Genomic DNA, 18,831 nt, shown 5'->3' with positions numbered 1-18,831 from the left:
TTGATGTATGGATTGTTTTAAGAGCTATAAGAGCCCCCAATAAAATGATCTTTTAATTAAAAAAAAGAAAAAGACCCAGGAAAAAGTAATCTTTTTTTTTTTTAAGTCGTGAGTTCTCTCTCTAGAGGTTTCTCTACTTTCAATTTTCCCTCTGAAAGAGGGCATGCAGCACATGCCAGTATCACCCGTGTTCAGTGACAAAATTGTCTGGCGTACTTTCATGAGCCAAGTCCTATCCTGCCCTGGAAGGGCACATAAATCCTCCTGACCAAGGATGCATGGATGTACACTGTTACCAGTGTTCACATCCATTCCACGGTTTTTATTTTAGGGTAAATAGTACATATATGATGGAGAGAAAAAGAAACGAAATAAATTAAACCATATCCACTAGTTGTGGGCGAGCTTCAAGCGTCTCTGTGTTGTGTGGTTTTATGATCACAGTGACCTACTTCCCATTTCTCTTTTTCTTGCCCCCAAGGTGTCTGAACCAGAGCAGAGCTTACTTTGTGCAATGGCCATGACTCCGGAGAGGGGGGTCATGATGAGGTTTTGAGATTGCTGGGGATTGTGGTGGGACAGGCTGTGGATATTCGTCAAGGTGCTGACAGGGGGCAAACCTCCTCCTGAGACGGCGATCTGCTGAAGAAAACACAAGAAACAAGAATGACATGAGCAAGCTTGGAACTGCAAAGGATCATTTCCAAAACGTCTTGGTTTAATAATTCCTCGGCACAGCTACTTGGGGAGCATTCACCGATTCATTCTTTCATCCATCCATCCATTCAGTTGCTCAGTAACAATTACTAAGCACCTAAGTGGGACCTGCACTGTTCTAGGAGCTGAGGACATAGCTCTGACAAAGACAAGCCTCCCTGCCTTCAGGGTGCTCCTATTTGTTAACTATCATTCTACCCTGAATATTGTGTGGTTGTCACTTGTTCAGTTGGACAGATCCTCTGTCGGGCTCCCTGTGTTTATGTTAATAGTGCCATCGACAAGTGATTGCTAAAAGCAATAACTGAAGCAATTCTTTGGGAGATTCAAGTGAGATCAGAGACCAGCTATTGAAATTCTCACTGAGTATCAGGATCTCCTATACACTCCTTATATATTAACTCACCTCAATTCTATACCTCACAGGGGGTACTGCTGTCACCCCCATTTTACAGATGCAACAGCTGAGGCTGAGTTAACATGTATCCTGCTTAAGATCCAAAATGGTACAAATGAAATTTAAACCCAAGCCTTCTTTACTCCAAATCCCAAGTTCATACCTGTTACCTTGCAGGGCAACCCCTTGTAATTATCCACCTATGACTGAGTCTTTTCATTATTCATTAAAGAAAAACCTTTAAAATGAGTTGATCATAATGATTGACACACAGTCACATCCTCCTCCAGGGGAAAGAACAGCGGAAACCATGGGGGAAGGGAGACAGTGGTCAGTGTGAGATATAATAATAATGATGTACAGTCTATCAAGGGGTCACGAGAGTGGCAGGGAGGGAGGGGAGGAGGAGCTGACACCCAGGGCTCAATCGAAAGTAAGTGTCTGGAAAAGAATGATGGCGACATGTGTACAAATGTGCCCGATACAATTGATGCATGGATTGTAATAAGCATTGTAAGAGCCCTCAATAAAATGATCAAAAATAAAAATAAATAAAACGAGTTGATGTTGCACAATTCTACGAAACACTCCTTATTAAGCATTCCCATTCTGTTTTACTACTATATTTTAATGATAGATTAGTATAGGGAAGGTATTGATTTTTATGAATTTACTTCATACATGTCCACTTATTTGAGTTCTTTATTTTTTCCTAATAGTGCCTTTTTCATTAATGCTCTTAATTTTATTGCAAGCATATAATTGTATCACAAGCATATAATGCTAATAGAGTCTCTTCCTTGATGGTGCTAATATGCCACATTATCAGAGTACATTGATCAGAATACTTTCTGGAGTTTTAAATAATATTATTATATACTTACTATAGAATGCTTATTCTGAATCTGATGAAAAAGTCAGTGTCTTCCCATTAATGATCGGGAGTGATAAATTCTATAGACAGATAATTTTTCATGATAATTGATGGGTTTGAATTACGGTGCTGGTGAAGAATATTAAAAGTATTCTTCAAAAGGAGAAGGGAAAAAAAATCTGTCTTGGAGGCAGTACAGCCAGAATGATCCTGAGAGGCAAGGATGGCGAGACTCCATCTCACATACTTTGGACACATTGTCAGGAGAGACCAGTCCCTGGAGAAGGACATCATGTTTGGTCAAGTGGAGGGGCGGTGAGGAAGAGGAAGGCCCTTGACCAGATAGCTGGATACAGCCTGTGGCTGCAACAATGGGCTCAATCAAGTATAAGAACGCGGGTGAAGATGGAGCATCACTGGGCAGGGTTTCGTTCTGTTGTATGTGGGGTGGTTATGAGTCAGAATCAACTTGATGGAATCTACCACCAACAACAATCTACTACTTATAACTTTTAGATAATAAGAAAATAATCATACGGAGAGACTGCTCGCCTAATTCTGAACTGACCGAGACAGTCCTGATGGCATAAGGATCCTGGGTCACGCTTGAGGGTTAGGGATACATTTGCTGTCTGAGATACCGAGCATCCCTCCCAGTTTTCATCGCTCAGCGCTCTGAGGCACTACTGCCCACCCTGCCCATCTGGTCAGCTCCAGCGCTCCCAAGGTCATTCTGAGAGAGAAAGAAGCCAAACTGATTTGTTTGTGTTTCAGAAATTGAACATCAAGAAGAAATGAGCTAGAGGTCACATGATTAAAAAAAAAAAAGGAATTCAGCCACATCAAACAAGAGAGAACCAGCCTGTTTGCTGGACTTGTTTTTCAAAATGTCAGAGTCATAAAAAAAAAAAAATTGAGTAACCCGGCCTCAAACTCGGGTAAAGTGGTTTTGGGGAGAAAGTCAGGGAACCAAAAGCCACTCTCTGTCATTCTAACATGTTTAATGGTCAGAGTTGAGCACGAATGCCATTGATAAAAACAGCGTAAGGATGTAAGGCTTTACAATGTGCAAGCTGCTTTCACTGACTGTGGGGGCAAAAGACGGGGTTTTCTACTCCCTTTAAGGACTTTCCACTCCTATTAAGAGTCACAGGGTTGGCAGTTCGTGGGGGGCATTTCCACTGTGCCCATCAGGTTGCTATGAGAAGGCACTGACTTGATGATAGTGACTTTTGCTTTTTTTTTTTTTCTCCGATTGTACTCCAATTAAGGCCCATCCGCGTGGCTCCTGGTGACAGATTAAGAAACTGGTTCTCAAGAGAAAATGAGATGGCCTGACTTCTTTCTTTGTTCTGGTTAGTATATGCAGAGTAACTCCGGGAGCTGACGCTGACGGTTTGGTTTCTTTCTTAACTCTATGTGACTTGATTCATTATGAGGAAGCTAGAATGCAAACCCTGGTCTAATATGCTTGGAAGTCAAGTTAATTGTGGTCAAGTTACTTCCCACTCTAAAATCCAAACTGTTATTTTCTTGCTAGGCTCTGGCGTGCACATCTGTCCCAAACTGCCATATTCTATTTCCCTCTAGGACTGATGGAAGCCGGGGACTGGCTAACATCTTCAGGAGGATTTTCACAGGATAATTCACGGCGCTTTAATGGTGTGAATGGCTGCTTCTTACTGGTCCCTTCCACTATGCTGGGTGCTTTAGGTGCCCCCAATCTATGAGATTGGAATTAGCATCCTATTTCAAAGCCAAGAAAATGAAAGCTTAGAGAAAGTAGGAAATGTGCCCAAGTGGGGAATTGACATCAAATGTCAGCTGTCTGCCTCAAAGGTGGAACACTTCACCACTCAAAACTCACTGCCCTGGAGTCAGTGCTGACTCACAGCGACCCTGTCACAAGGGTAGAACTGCCCCCTGCGACTTTCTGAGACTGCCAATCTTTGTGGAAGTAGAAAGCCCCATCTTTCTCCCTCAGAGCGGCTGGTGGTTTTGAACTGTGGTTAGCAACCCCACACATAACTGCTACACCATTAAGACTCCTTCTTTACCATTAGGCTCTCCTATTTTGATTCTGTGGAAGTATCTGGTATAGGCTTTTTTAATTAAAAAAAAAAGAAGAAAGACAAAAGACTTTTACCACAGTTCAATAAGCACAGACTACAGCTGTATTTCAATGCATGCCACCCGTGTATGAGGATGGGGACCCCACAGCGGAGCCCAGATCAAGTAGACCAGCATTGTTTCCAAAGCCTGCCCTACCGCAAGGCAGCACATGGAGAACGTCATTCCCATGTCCTTAGCTTGTCCTGGCAAGAGTTACAGCAGAGCGACCGGCTTCACACCAGCCCTACCATGTAGCATCACCATGCCCCAACTTACAGCCAAGGATACTGAGGGCAAGCAATTTGTCCAACCCACTGCTGATAAATGACACAGCCGGGACTTGAACACAGGACTGCATGGCTCTCTTGTCCGCAGTCCCTTTGAACCATACCCCGCTCTTGTCTTGGTGGACCAAGATCTGTGCTGTACGTCTCACACACTCACAGGGAACAGACTCTTGGATTTGAGCATCCAGTGATGGTGCACACGCACAAAGGAGCCCAGATGTTGGAGACAGGTGAAAAACTAGTCTTCAGAGAGAAGCTTTCAGGTGCTTGCTAACACTGTGCTCTTGGTCAATCATCAAGCCCGTGATTTACTGCTCTGAGCAGAACAGGGGCTGGCGGAGGGCGGGTAGGGGAGCATGTCTGTGGGTTGGGTTTGGAATAGCCCCGCCTAGGTGAGGCAGCTTGCCTCTTAAAAGGGAGGGTGGGGAGCTCAGAGGGAAACCCCAAGGACCTTCAGAGCCTAAGCTTCCAAAGCGTTCTCTATCACAACAGCAAGACTTCTTCCACAGGGCCCTCTGCTCCAGGGAGCCTTGGGTAGTCCTTAGCCCTAACTTGTTTGGATCTCAAAGTGACTCAAATGCCATAGGGACTTGTCTGTGACTCTTGTGATTCCGAGTCATCTTTCTTAAGAGGCGGGGTTGGAGGGACAGTGGTGATGCACACTACACCCCCCTCCCCCCTCCAGGGGTGGGGTGGGCCACCCTTTCACTTTTGTCTGTAGAGACCACTGCCGGCCATAGTGGCTTGGGTCCCCTGAAACTAGAGTGAGCTGGGCGGGCTCTTGCCTCAGAAACGACACTTTGTTTTTCCGCTAGGGAGTCAGGGACTTGATCACCTGTGACTCACCTTTCCTTCTGTTGCCTACACAGCACACACGTCAAAGCCTGTCGTGGCACTGCCTCCCTGCTGCCTCCCCTCCCCCCACCCCCCTCTAGCTCTGGGTCAGACAACGTGAGGGCATGGGGACAGTTCCACCAGCAGCAGGGAAGCCGGGAACCTGTGCCCCTCCCTCCCGGAGACCCCTCGGAGCATGACTCACAGCATAAAGTGTTCCCTTTCCTGCCCTGACCAGTGTTGCCACTACCCCTGCACTTGAGTTTGACTAGGACCTTGTACATTCAAGAGTCAATCGGTCTATTTCTCACCAAGTATACTGAACTTACGCCTGGGTGTTGGTGGTCCAGATACAGAGCGCTTGATTTCAGATCAACACTGACCTAATAGCAAGGACAACGACGCTGGCACTTTGGGAGTATTTGCTGTGCGCAGCATGGCACACGTGTGTCACCACAGCTTCTCCCCTCAAATCTCACTGTTGTGACCCCAGTTTTATCGATGGAGAGGCATAGGGTTTTTCAGTAACATGCCCGAGGCTACACAGCTAGCAAGTGCTGGCGCTGGGATTTGAACTTGGGTCATGGTGACTTCAAAGGTGGTGCTTCTTACTCACTGGGTCAAACATTGCCCCACTACATCTACCCCTTTGTTCTGCGACCAGCGGTTCTCAACCTGTGGATTGCGACCCCTTTGGGGGTCAAAAGACCCTTTCGTAACAGTAGCAAAATGACAGTTATGAAGTAGCAATGAAAATAATGTTATGGTTGGGGGTGTCACCACCACATGAGGAACTGTATTAAAGGGTCACGGCCTTAGGAAGGTTGAGAACCTCCGGCTAGACTGAGCATACAGCGTCCTTTGGTGCCTCTCCATACCGTCCACCGGCCACGAACCCCTGATTGTTAGAGACCGTCTCTGTCAGCACCCAGAGAGTGGTGAAGAGGGGGTGGCTTTCAAAGTCAGGCACTCTCTGGGTTAAAATCTAAAACTAGCTCGGGAGGCCTTGAAGGGGCAGGGGGATGAATGAACATTTTATCAACACAAATGTCATTGGCAGCCCCAAACAAACAGTGTCCCACCCGGCTCTCCTTTATGAGGTATGCAATCAATAAAGGGAGAGCAGGGCTCTGTCAGATTTATGGACTGGGTTCAAACCGGACACCTCTTCTGCCCGCCAAAGGCTGGGTCACCAGCTCCACCTTTCCCTTCCTGCTCTGGACGGCCCCCATTCTCCCCGTGGGGCTACAATGGTTCATTGTTCAAGGCAGGCCTTGTGAGAAGTTGTGTTTGTTTTGCCTCTTATCTTATCAGCTGCACAGCTACAATGGCCCAGGTGTACTCACCATTTTACCATCAGGGGAGAGGAGATTGTGGCCTGGGTCCAGGCTGGCTGGGGAGACTTGCTGTAAAACGGACTGGCTGGTCACCATGGCGTTGTTGCCATGGTGACTGATGGTTGAGGAGGACGTGACTTCATTGTTTCCCTGCTGGCTGTAGCGCACACCTGCAAAACAACACAAACCCAATGGGCGAAGTTAGCGCCACCAGACGGCCCGGGGACACGGACTCAGCTCTCTTTCTTTTCCAGACAGCAACACTGTCTCCTCCTCTTCTTGTCCGCCCAGAACAATGGACCAGCTTCCTCTCGGCCAAAGGGGCAAGCTCTAGAATGTCAGCGCCATGAGAGCAGGCGTTCTCACTGGCTGTTTGGGTCGTTGCTCTCTTCCCAGGGCCCTGGCCCTTGGTAGCTACTCTATAAATGTTGGTTGGACGCGGGAGTGGATGCACGCTGCTCACTGTCACTTCAGTACCGTTTTTTTAGGGTGAGGGGCTGAGAGTGAGTGAGCTTTTCTATTCCGCTGGCAAGTAGTTCTTTTAAAAGTGCCGTCTAGGAAACGTTGTCCGTTATCTCTCGGGTGCAAAGGGGACTCGTTTTTCAAAGAAGAGTAACTTGTCTAGTGACCTCTGTGAGAGTCACAGTAAAACGTGCAAATCTCTGGACACCACCTTTTGGGGCAGAATCCAAGAGGCAAGGGGACCCAGACAGAGCAGGGCAGGGGGCGCGCTGCAGCCCCGGAGCTCACGTTCCTTGCCGGGATCCCGGGGAAGGCCCGTGGGCTAGGAGATGGGGCAGTCAGTAGCCACAGGTCGGGTGTGGATGCTTTCGACCCTACCTTTTGCTCTGCCGAGGTGGGAGAGGCACAGTCTGGTTTACAACCCTACTGCTCTCTGACCCTCCCTTTGGCTCAGGAAACCAAGCGGAGGGGGCTGCTTTCTGGGAAAAGGAAGTGTTGCACAGAGATCAGCCGCCCGCCCGTGGCTGATGGAGGACAAGGAACCCGGGGTCCGGTTTTACAGAGGCAAAGTCCTTCTTGATGCACCCAAGACACCGCCAAGGACAAGACTGGGCACTGCCGGGATATCTCAGCCCAACGCTTACAAAGACAACGTGCTCATTTCGTGCTCTGGATTTGGTGAAAAGGTTTTATGGCCCCACAACCCGACCTGCACAGGAGGTCGACAAAATGCTCTCTGGTTGGAAGGGCTGGATCAACCATTTGGCCTTGCCTCTCCCTTGGCCTAAATATTGCTTCTCTGGGTCTGTTTCCCCTTCCCACTGCCTCCTGCCCCCACTGGGAGGCTACAAAGTCACCCCAGGGGCCAGGCAAGCTCCAATTCAGCCAACAGCCTCCAATTCCTTAAGATGAAAATGGCCAAGAAGAGACACAACTCGTTTTTCTTGGATTCTCCTAAGGATATTACCCAAGGCTTCCATGAGAGCTTAAGAGCGCTGGAGGGGAAAAAAAACCAACAAACCCTAAAGTAGGGTTCTAATCTTCAAGAGCATTGGTTTGACTATGAAGTGGCTTGATGCTTGCTCTCTGGGCTTTTCTATTGGTTACATCCCTCATCCTTTGATTCAAGGGACTGCTCAGGGGAGTGGTGTTGGTCGTAGGAAAGTACCAGGATTCAATGGTTCTCGGTCCCATACAATGCATGTGGTGGGGTAGGGGCAGGGCAGGAGCCATGATGTTAAAAAGAACAAAGGCTTCCACATCTCCAGACCAACACCCCCTACCCTGCCCTGTCTTCTTTTTTCTGCACATCTCTTATCATCTGCACCATCCCATGAGATTAAATTAGGTCCTTTTCTCCATTCACATTCACCACCAGGTTCCCAGCAGGCTGCTTCCAAGAGCTATCACTCTCTGCAATTGAGCTGATGCTAATCCATGGAGACCCTATAAGACGGGGTAAAACTGCCCTGTGAGTTTCCAAGATTGTTCAACTCTGGAGGAGTAGAAAGTCCCATCTTTCTCCAGAGGAGCAGCTGGTGGTTTTGAACAGCTGACCTCGCAGATCATAGTCCAGCGAGTAACCACTAGGCTATCAGGGTTCCTTAACAGCTATAAGATGAACATTTGAACCCCATGAGTGCAGAAGGTAGAGAACAAGCCCCAGTGGAAAAGAGGGAGGCAGATTTTGAATCAGTAAAAGGGATTTTCCACTGAGGACGGGCAGTGGGAAGATGACAGGTTCTGGAGCCAGAAAAACTGAGGTTCAAATCTTGACTTTGTCCTTAATAGATGTGTGATCTTGGGGAAATTACTTTTCCCTTTCTGCACCTCAACGATGAAACATACAACTTTCCTCTAGTTCTTAAATGCTTCCTCCCCCCGCTGTCATGATCCCAATTCTACCTTACAAATTTGGCTAGATCAGAGGATGTACACTGGTACAGATAGGAACTGGAAACACAGGGAATCCAGGATGGATGATCCCTTCAGGACCAGTGGTGAGAGTGGCGATACCTAGAGGGAGGGTGGAGAGAGGGTGGGGTGGAAAGGGAGAATTGATTACAAGAACCTACATATAACTTCCTCCCTGGGGGATGGACAATAGAAAAGTGGGTAAAGGGAGACATGGGACAGTATAAGATATGACAAAATAATAATTTATAAATTATCAAGGGTTGATGAGGGAAGGGAAGCGGAGAGGGAGGGGAAAATGAGAAGCTGATGCCAAGGGCTCAAGTAGAAAGCAAATGTTGTGAGAATGATGATGGCAACAAATGTACAAATGTGCTTGACACAATGGATGGATGTATGGATTGTGATTAAAAATTGTACGAGCCCCCAATAAAATGATTAAAAAAGAAAGAAAAAACTTCCTATACTGGGTTTTTTGTATGAGACATAATATCTATAAAGCCCTATAGCTATAATTATCTGTGGGGATACTGGGGTGAAGGGGAGAGCTAGGGTAAGGGGTGGACCCCAAGCTATTTCCCCTAAAATTCTAGACAACTTAGGGCGAATTGAAGCACTCAACGAGCATCCCCTTCAGTAGAGAGCAGTGCCCGGAGACCTTACTGCTGCTTGGGAGGGAGCCCTGGTCACTGTCCTCTTGGCCGTTCCTTTTTGAAGACGTGGACATCACCCTGTTTTCCTCCCGCCTCCTCAGGCGCTCTGACCAGCTGTTTACCTCCCCACGATGCTCTGCTTTCCTGAGAGAGTGGTGATAACGCTGGGAGTGTGGGGTGTTTTCGCCTCCCAGCCTGTCCCCCTCATCGATTCGGTCTCAAGTCAAACAGTCTCTGGATCTAGCCTATTTAATTTGGCTGCAGGAAGAGGGCCAGGCCTCTGATGATCAAATATGGGTCACAGGGAAGCTTCTCCCCTACCACCAACTACGTAATTATTTATTTAAAAATAATTAACCAAGGATATCCACGGGAAACAAAAGGCTTCTTTATAGAAGGGGCCTGGCAGGAGAGAGTCAAGAGCCATTTGTTAGGATCCAGGCAGCATCGCCCACGGCTGTGGTTTTCTAGCTTTTTATTTTTTGCTTCCCCCCTCTCCCCGCAGAAGGTCTTTCTGTAAGAGATATGATGGTGGTGGTGCTCAGTTTAAGACAGAGGGGCCCCTGTGAGAGGGGTAGACATGAACCCCCCAGACTAAGGTGGAAGAGTCCTGTCTGGCAATCAGGGCATGCCTGTTGGGAACCTCAGCTTTGCCACTGCTTATGGCTTCCGGCTGCACGGAGAGGGCCTGGGGCATGCGCCAACTCAGCAGCTCGGCAGCTCCACGTTCACCCGGAACCCTTGCCAGTGATGCTCCTCTCACTGGGAATGTGGCCACCGCTCTGCACCCCGAGGGGGCTGCTGTCATCGTCCAGCTGTCCTACAGGCTGGAGGGTGCATCACAAGGTGTCTGCTGGCTAGGGCCCAGAAACAGGTGTTCTTGTCAGAGGAAGGAGAGGCCAAGTCCTTGTGAGGTTCGCAAACTCACGCCACGGAAGTGGAGTGCGAAGTGGGCAGGCTCTAAAACCAGATGACCTGGGCTTAAATCCTGGCTTTATTCTGTGTGACCTCCGGGAAGTCACTTGACCTACCTGAACTTCAGTTCCCTGGATTTAATCATCTCCACCCCTTAGGCTGTCAGGAAGACTGAATGAGTTAATAGACAGGAAAGCCTTCGGCCCATGTTTGGCACTTAACAGCTGTTCAAGACACATGGGCTCCTCTGACATGGGTCTTAAGAGACTGGTGGAAGAGCGGGTTATACATTGGGCTGCTAACTACAAGGTCAGCAGTTCAAAACCTTGAGCTGCTCTGTGGGAGAAAGATGGGGGCTTCTACTCCTGTACACATTTACAGTCGCTTCCCTAAAGATTTACAGCCTCAGAAACCCACAAGGGCAGGACTCAGAAACGCACAGGACCAGTTCTACTCTTGCCTACAGGGTTGCTAGGCGTCAAAAATGGGCTTGATGGTGGAGAGAGTTTGACTTTCGTCTTTGTCTGAAACGTATGTTGAGGGAGGCTGAGTTCACAACAACTTAACTGAGCACCTACTATGTACCAGGCAGTGTGCTAGGGAGCCTATGCTAAGAGGCAGTGGGGTGGCATCTTCCCTTCTCCCTCCATCATTGCAAGCTCTGAAGACCCAACATATGCCAAGGACTCTGGTTAAATGCTGACTGGGCAGAGGAACTATGTGCATAGTCACCGAGGACCCTGGAAGAAATAAAACCACCAGAAGGTGGCCATATGCCTTCTACCCATTTCCTGGATGTCACTACTCACTGGCCTATGACCCACCATGAACCGGGGGAGCTCTACCATCCATTTACCGGGTGAGCTTCAGCCTCCTGATCAATAGAGTACCGTCGTGTGGACAGAGGCAGAAGACATTCTACTGGAGTCGGCAGGCCTGGGTGAGGAGGTCACCTCCTTTCATCTGTTCCAGGCCTCGGTCACATGGCATAGGGTTACTTCTGAATTCCTGACAGCACGTGGGACTGAGACAAATCATTTCGTTTCTAGGCCGTTCAAGCGGTCAGAAGAATGTAAAGCAACGGAAGAATTACAATTCTCAAAACAACCATCCCTGTCTTGCCTTCCTGTATTAGCCCCCATCCAGGAACCCCTGCACTTGACTGCCTCGATTTCTTTCTAATCCCAAATCTGACCACCCCGCTGCCCTGCTGGAGCACCGCTGCTGTCTCCTGGAAAAGTCCCAACACCTTAGGCTGAATCCGCTTTCCGGACCGCAATCTGCCCTATTGCCATCAATTGCCACCAGATCCCACCCAGGTGCACCAAAGTGCCTGCCATTCCTAGAACAGGCTCTAACCTTGCCGGCCTCTGTGCCCTTGCTGATGCCATTCCCTCTGCCTGGGCAGCGCTTCCTCTTCTCTAGTCACTGCCTCTCTGAGTGTCCCTGGATTCTTCCTTGAAGCAACGGCTCCATCCTTGTCATTTACATCCTGATCAACTCTTTAAAAGCAGGAGTCCCCCTGTACTGTAATGCGCTAATGAGAGATGTTTGCTTCGCTCTTCCTCTCGAAGGAAGAGATTATTTCCTACTCCACGGTGCATCCTCAGAGCTCAACCAAGTACCTGTCACTGTCACTATTGAATGAAAGCCCAGGACAGCAGCTGCTTTGAATACCCATGCCCCAGAGCGAGGAGTGTCAACCCAACAGAAAGAGACAACACGCCTACAGTCAGTCCTGTTGTCCCACTTGTTTTGACAACACCAATCTGCTCTAATTCTATTGCTATCTTAGGGAACAATGTGAGTTTCATGCACGGTTTGTATCTGCTTAGGAGAGATTGCCTCTGTGAGAAACAGTGGGTGACTGCTGAAATCCACATCCAGTTGAATGGAGCCTCACACGAATACATGGAACGTGCATGTATGTGCTTGCCTGTGTGTGTGTGCTCACACATGCACGCACGCACACATACCTCAAACAGCGACCAGCTCCCTCAGCTCACTGTGTGTGTCCCAAGCCACCATCCATCCACACCTGGAGTTAAATGTTTCTTTGGATGTCGGATCACCCTCCGTCTACCTCCTCTCAGGCACTCACAAGTTGCAGCTCTCCTGACGTCTGCTCCCCCAGGCAAATGTCGGGGCGTTTTCAAGGTAAAGTGCAGGCTTATTGTTGTACAGGATTTCTGTACGTCCTAACCCCCCAGCAGGTGTAAAACGGTGCTGCTGTTGTTATTCGATCCTTATCTTCTTCTTCCTGACATTTTAGAATATTACGCCCTTAACCCCGTTTGCCCTGTAAGCCCCGTGGGCTTACTTAACTCCAAGTTACATCATTCGGTGACTTTTCAGGATGTGTATTTGGATCAGGACATAGTGACAGAGTGGCTAAATTATTTGGCTGCTAACTGAAAGGTCAGCAGTTCGACACCCCCCCCCCCGGCCCCCAGTCACTTCACGGAAGCGTGATGCGGCAGGCAGCCTGCTTCTGTGAACACGACCATTGTGGAAACCCTATGGTAGGACAGTTCTAACAGGTAGCTTGCCATAAATAGAACCTCCTGGATAGCAGCGGGTCAGGTGTTGTTTCTTTGAATAATAATATGGAATCAGAGCTGAATTGGCAGGACACCTGCATTCCAATCAAATTGTAGACATGGTCAGTGAAGCCCCAGCCTCTCCACATTTTTATCCCTCTCTCTTTTTGCCTTAATTCTGACGATTCCGGGCCTGGGCATTTCGGTGTGTAAAATGTGTTTACAGAGCTTCCTGTCTCAGAAGCCAAATGGTCACTGAATCGATTAATGCCCGAGAAAAGCTGAGTTCTCTTGGGAGAGGAATTACTGGGTAAACATCAGGGCAACCAAGGCAGCCTAGCCAGCATGGCTCTGTTGGTGAGATGAGGAGGTGACTGGTGGGGGATCATGGGGCTGAGCTGGGTGCGGCTCCGCTTGTCTCCGTGTGACCTCTGGCACTGAACCTGGGGTCCCTTTATGGGGGCCTAAGAACTGCACCCTGAATCTGGTGGGATGCCTTTCACCCTTGACATTTTGAAGCCATCCCTGATAATGCAGGAATGTCCCTCCAGCTGGTGGACCTCTGCCAGTGGCAGCGAGCAGTGTCCCAGCCGTGAAGAGAGTAAACATTACTCAAGCGGTCAGCCCTCTGCCACACACATTCTTCCCCTGTGTTCCTAACCTCACGCAGAGCAGAGCCAGGCGGCCCGACTGGCTCCGTCTGAAAACCGGGAATTTAAACTCCGGGAGGAGGGAGTGTAGGAGAAAGCGCGGGAAGGCTCTTCCCAAAGTGACCCAGCCATGCCTGTAGAGTCTGCAGCTTTCCCACGAAACCAAAACCTGAGGCTGGGGAGGTGAGTGGGAGGAATTCTAGAGCAGACTAGAGGGGATGTTAACACGGAGCCGGAGGGCTGTGTCCTTATAGCTCCCGCCCCTCCTCCCCATCCAGGTCTAAAGAGGAATCCCTTTTCTTGAGGACAATCTGGCGGACTTCTGAGAAACTCACTTGGGACAAAAGAATGAGAGAACCCCCCACCCCCACCCCTCACCCCGGGCTTCGAACTGGCAACTCCAGAAACCGAAGCTTCCAAAACGCTGTTGCTGCTGCCTTGGCTTCCTCACGTGTAACACGAGGCTACCGCTGCTGCCGCCTCTCCGTTCAGGGGAGAAGGATGGATGCTTTCCCGGAGTTTAGGAGATTAAAAAAAAAAATCGGAAAGCCTTGGGAGGAAAAAACTGATGGCGGATGAAATAAATCCCTTTACATACTGGGCTGCTTCGAATTCCACATCCCTTCCTAGCCAGGCTGCGGAGCTAGGGGCCCAATTCCAAGGAGGAGAAACACAGACGGGCCTGCAGGGGCGACGGTAAACATTCTTGACTCCAGGAGTGGAGGGTGGATGATACTTCAGGGAAGCCCACAAACTGGTTTTCTGATGAAAATCAAAGGAAATGTAACTGAGAAAAGAAAAGGGGGGGGGGGAGTCCTCTATCAAAAGCATCTTGGCTGAGAACAGAAGCGAATGTGCCCTGTGCACCTGAGAACTTGAAACATTCTGGGAGGTAGAAGAGCAACAGAAGCACAGCCCCCCCCCCCCCGCACCCTGACCCCCACCCCCAAGGCTTCCCGTCACCACCCCTGGTCCTTACAGAGAGAGCTGGCTTCCGCCTGCAAACATTAGCCGGTTGCAAGGAGCACTTCAGCTGGGGACTGAGGCTCCAGGCGAAAGAAGCCGGCCCAGCCCCGAGGACCCGGGGCGTCATCGCCATGCATGTGAGCAGTTTACACTTTGCCTGGCTGTGTCACTGAAGCCCGGAGAGGGACTTTCACTACCTCTTGCTGGGAATCTCCCCCAGTCAACTCCAGATTTGTTAAGCGTCTCATTATGCAGGAGAACGCTTTCTAACAGTTAGAAATAAGTTTGTTTGTTTGTTTACTTGCTTCTTGGCTAGACCCCTCACTAGAACATACATGCAGTGCGGGCAGGACCTTGATTGTATCCTCAGCTACTTGCACAGAGCCTGGCTCACGCTAAGCGTGCAATGAACATTCGTTGAATGCATAAGTGATGGACTTCAGCTCACCCTGGTGGTGAAGTGATTATGCATTGGACTGCTGACTGCAAGACTCGAAGTTCGAAACCGCCCGTCAGTCCTTGGGAGAAAGATGGGGCTTTCTACTCCCATAAAGTGTTACAGTCTCGGAAACTCACAGAGGCAGTTTTACCCTGTCCTGTCGTGTTGCTATGAGTCAGCATTGAGTTGAGATGCTTCAGCTCAGACTCTGGGCTCCAAATCCCCTTCAGCTTCAGTCGGTTTTATTAAACGATGGAAAATTGTCAGTGGTTTATCATTATCCTCTTAATCTCCTAGTCTCCCCCACCCCCATCTCCTGTGTGGCTATGGGAAAGCAAACATACTTTATTATTTTATTTTTTGCAAACATATTTTAAATAAGGAAGAGAGAAGGTGAGAGGAGGAGAAAGATCTATTACAAACCAAAAGCCAAAGTCACTGCCACCGAGTTGATTCAGGGATAATACAGTGTAACCAAAACAGAAGAGAGAGACTTCTTCAGACTGGGGCAATTCCATGGTGGAAGATGTAAACGTGATAAACATGAGAGGCACGGGGCGCTCCCACTGAGGAATGGGGGGGGGACATGCAGACGTTCCCTTTCACACGGAGGCTCTCGGGCCCCAAACAGTGTGTTCCCATGAGCAAGACAACCAATAGGATGCCTGCCACGTCACTGCCCAGGCCCCTTTCTTAAGGCCTCCACACAACACCCATGGGCTGACCATTTCCTAGGATTTGGGGCTGCCAGTGGAAAGCCCAAATTTAAACTCACCAAATTAGAACCCAGTTTGGGGGCCATTTGGGTTTAAGTTGGAATAAAAGAGAGGGCTCAGTGGACGGGGACTTGCTGGGGTAACGTGAGCCACTCAAAAGACACCAGCTTCTCCACCTGGCCTCAAAGAAAATAAGTCCAAGAAGGGTTAATCCTAGACATGATTAGGTATAGAGGCTGTGGAGACAGAGAGTGTGGCAGGCTGGCTCCTGGGGCCTCATCTTTTCTGGGAGGCGGCCTGTGCGGCTGGAGCCATGTGGCTGCAACAAAGACCCTGGGCTTGGCTGACCAGGATGCTGATGCCCTGCGTGGGTCCGGCCAATGGAGCAAAGGCTATAAAGCCATCAGCAGACTTAACCACTGCGGTCCACACAAAAGTCAGTCCTATAAACAGACATGTCTATTGTGACTGACGGGCTAATAAAGTTGCCTGAGAAAAGCGAGCTTTTCCACTGTGATCTATTCATAAGCAAGACCTTACAGGGAGGTGATACCCAGGGAGAAGATCCTTTGAGGGTAGGCTAGTTTCAGAGCTGCCTCATGAAAGGGGTTTGTCAGGTCAGACCCCTTGCCTCCTCATCCTCCTCACGGAGGTCAGCTTCATCCGCATCGTCAGCAGCATCACCGTCACCATGACAGCGAGCCACTCATCACCGCTTTAAACGATGAGGCTTGGGGTGTTGGGCTTGGAGACCTTGGGAAGAGGATGATTTCTGGCCTCCTCTCTGAGGGGAGAGTGGGAACCCCAGTCAAGGGCTCAAGAACATCACCCGGCAACTAGTGGCTGGCTGGAGCTGGGCAGTTTCATTTCTGCCTCTCCCGATGACTCTTATTTTGCCGTGATCGGATCCCTTTTCTAGAACTCAGTTCACTCGGTGGAATCTCAGGAAGAGGAGATTTTGTCCTTTTCCACCGGCACAAGGGATGCTGGGAAGGGACTATAGGGCAAACTAAAAGCCTAAGCTAAACGCTGGGGAAAAAGAGTAACTTTCTCATAGCACCTAACGTTGTCACAGAGCGGTGATATTTTACAGTATTCGTGGGGCAGGGGCTGGGTGACATTGTTTCTAGAGAAAAGAAAATATGCTTTATAGAGCATCTGCACATGTTGTGTACAACCGAACTAGTTCCACCTGCAATTTAACTCTAAACCAAATAGCAGGAATACGAACATGGAGCAAGGCATTCCGCTTTTGCAGCCCCTCTATGACAGACATCTTCATTCCCTACGTACGTGATGTCTACCTCGTGTCAGGCACAGAGCTGTGTGTTGGAGACCCCACAGTGAATTAATCAGATGCAGGCCGGGACGCAGGCTGGTGGTGTTAGGATGCCCTGGGGTGACTGACTCAGAGTGGCCCCAGGTGACAGAGTAGAACTGCCCCGTAAGGTTTCCCAGGCTGTACTCCTTATGGAAATGGATAGCCAGCCTTTTATGCCATGGAGTCACTAGGTGGGTCCAAACTGCCAACCTTTTGGTTAGACCTCACGATGCTACCATTCAGAAATCAGGCGACGGAGAGCTAGATCTTCAGGGATTTTTAGGGACCTTCTTCTTGGAGAGTCGGGGCTGGTTGGTTGGTTTCTTTCTCTTTGACAGACAAAGATGCAAGCTGTGTTTCCCCTGTAAATCCTGGTAGTGGGATTCCAGAGAAAGATGAGTGGGCCCTGCTCATTTGTTTCCATCTGTAAAACATCCTGGGATTGACGAAGCCCTTCACCCCGTGAATTGACGGTACACAGACGGGAGGTGCTCTTTGGAGGTTTGCTAGCTTGGCTGATCAAGAACCCACTTCCTTGAGAACCCAGTCTGAGGACAGGTGCTGACTCCCAGAGGTCCCCTGCAGAGGCCGGCCCAGAAGGCATGTGTGTTTGAGCTGCCAGTTAAAGGCCCTGAAAGTGTTACCCTCTAGCAGTAAAGGTGTCCTGTTTATACCCAGTATAAATCTGTTTATTGTGACTGGCCCCACCCAATCTGCTGGTGCTGTAAAGCTCTAATGAGCCCTAATAAAGGTGGAAGGCTTAGAACAGCACACAGTTCCTGAAGTGGAAAAGGAGCTGGGGCCTGTGAGAGCAAAGGAAAGGGACTGAGGATGAGCTGACCAGTAAACTCTGACAATGACAAACCTCCCTCTGCCACTTCAAGCACTTCCAGGCCCCACGGCTTGAGGCTGTACACAATCTCCAGAGAATTGCAGGTCAGGGCTGCAAGGACCCTCCTCCAGTACTCTCATCTGCCAGAGTCCCCGAGAAGTTCAATGATTCACCCAAGGTCACCCCACTCATTGTGGCTCTGGTCCCTGAATCCTAGTCCAGGATTCCTCATCCTAGCTACCTGGAGTCTTCCAGTCCAACAAAAGGAATATCAGGTTCAGAACTCGCCTGTCCCATCAGCCTCATGAAGATGCCCAGTCCTGGCTGTGCTTTCAAATGTTAGAGAATTTGTTGAAATTCCCCAACCCAATTCTGATATGAAAGGGTAGATGAGCTACACACACACACACACACACACACACACACACACACACACACACCCCAATTCTGATACGAATGGGTGGATGAGCTACACACACACACACACACACACCAATTCTGATATGAAAGGGTAGATGAGCTACACACACACACCCCAATTCTGATATGAAAGGGTAGATGAACTACACACACACACACACACGCGCGCGCGCGCGCGCACACACACACTCTCACATGAGAATATACAGGCTTCTCAAGTGACTTTTAGCTGCCCTTGGAAGGAGATTTGGGAACCACGGATCATGTCAATATTTGAGTTTCATTGTTTCTGATACCTCAAATGACAAGCAAGAAAGTACAGGGCTTCCAGGGTGAAATTGCAAAGCCACACCTTTATCAATGACCCAGGCAGATGCCAAGTACGGGGTCTCCTTACATGCTCTGAAGGTCCCCGACTTAACTCAGTAACACAGGCTTGGAAGTT

The 18,831-nt window shown here is 49.2% G+C and overlaps 1 protein-coding gene across 2 annotated transcripts in view; it reads right to left on the bottom strand.

Moving 5' to 3' along the window:
• Positions 1 to 18,831, bottom strand: part of HNF1B (HNF1 homeobox B) — a 61,490-nt gene that overhangs the window by 17,619 nt on the left and 25,040 nt on the right. For both annotated transcript variants that reach the window (XM_075559267.1, XM_075559269.1), the window contains exons 5-6: positions 6,568 to 6,728; positions 507 to 639 (exon numbers count right to left, since the gene is read on the bottom strand). In XM_075559267.1, the coding sequence (XP_075415382.1) occupies positions 507 to 639; positions 6,568 to 6,728 (294 nt within the window). The remainder of the gene's footprint in view (positions 1 to 506; positions 640 to 6,567; positions 6,729 to 18,831) is intronic.

The sequence above is a fragment of the Tenrec ecaudatus genome, chromosome 10 (assembly GCF_050624435.1).
Source record: "Tenrec ecaudatus isolate mTenEca1 chromosome 10, mTenEca1.hap1, whole genome shotgun sequence".
Classification (NCBI taxonomy): domain Eukaryota; kingdom Metazoa; phylum Chordata; class Mammalia; order Afrosoricida; family Tenrecidae; genus Tenrec; species Tenrec ecaudatus.
Note: the sequence above shows the minus strand (reverse complement) of the source record. Positions and strands in the feature narration are given on the sequence as shown.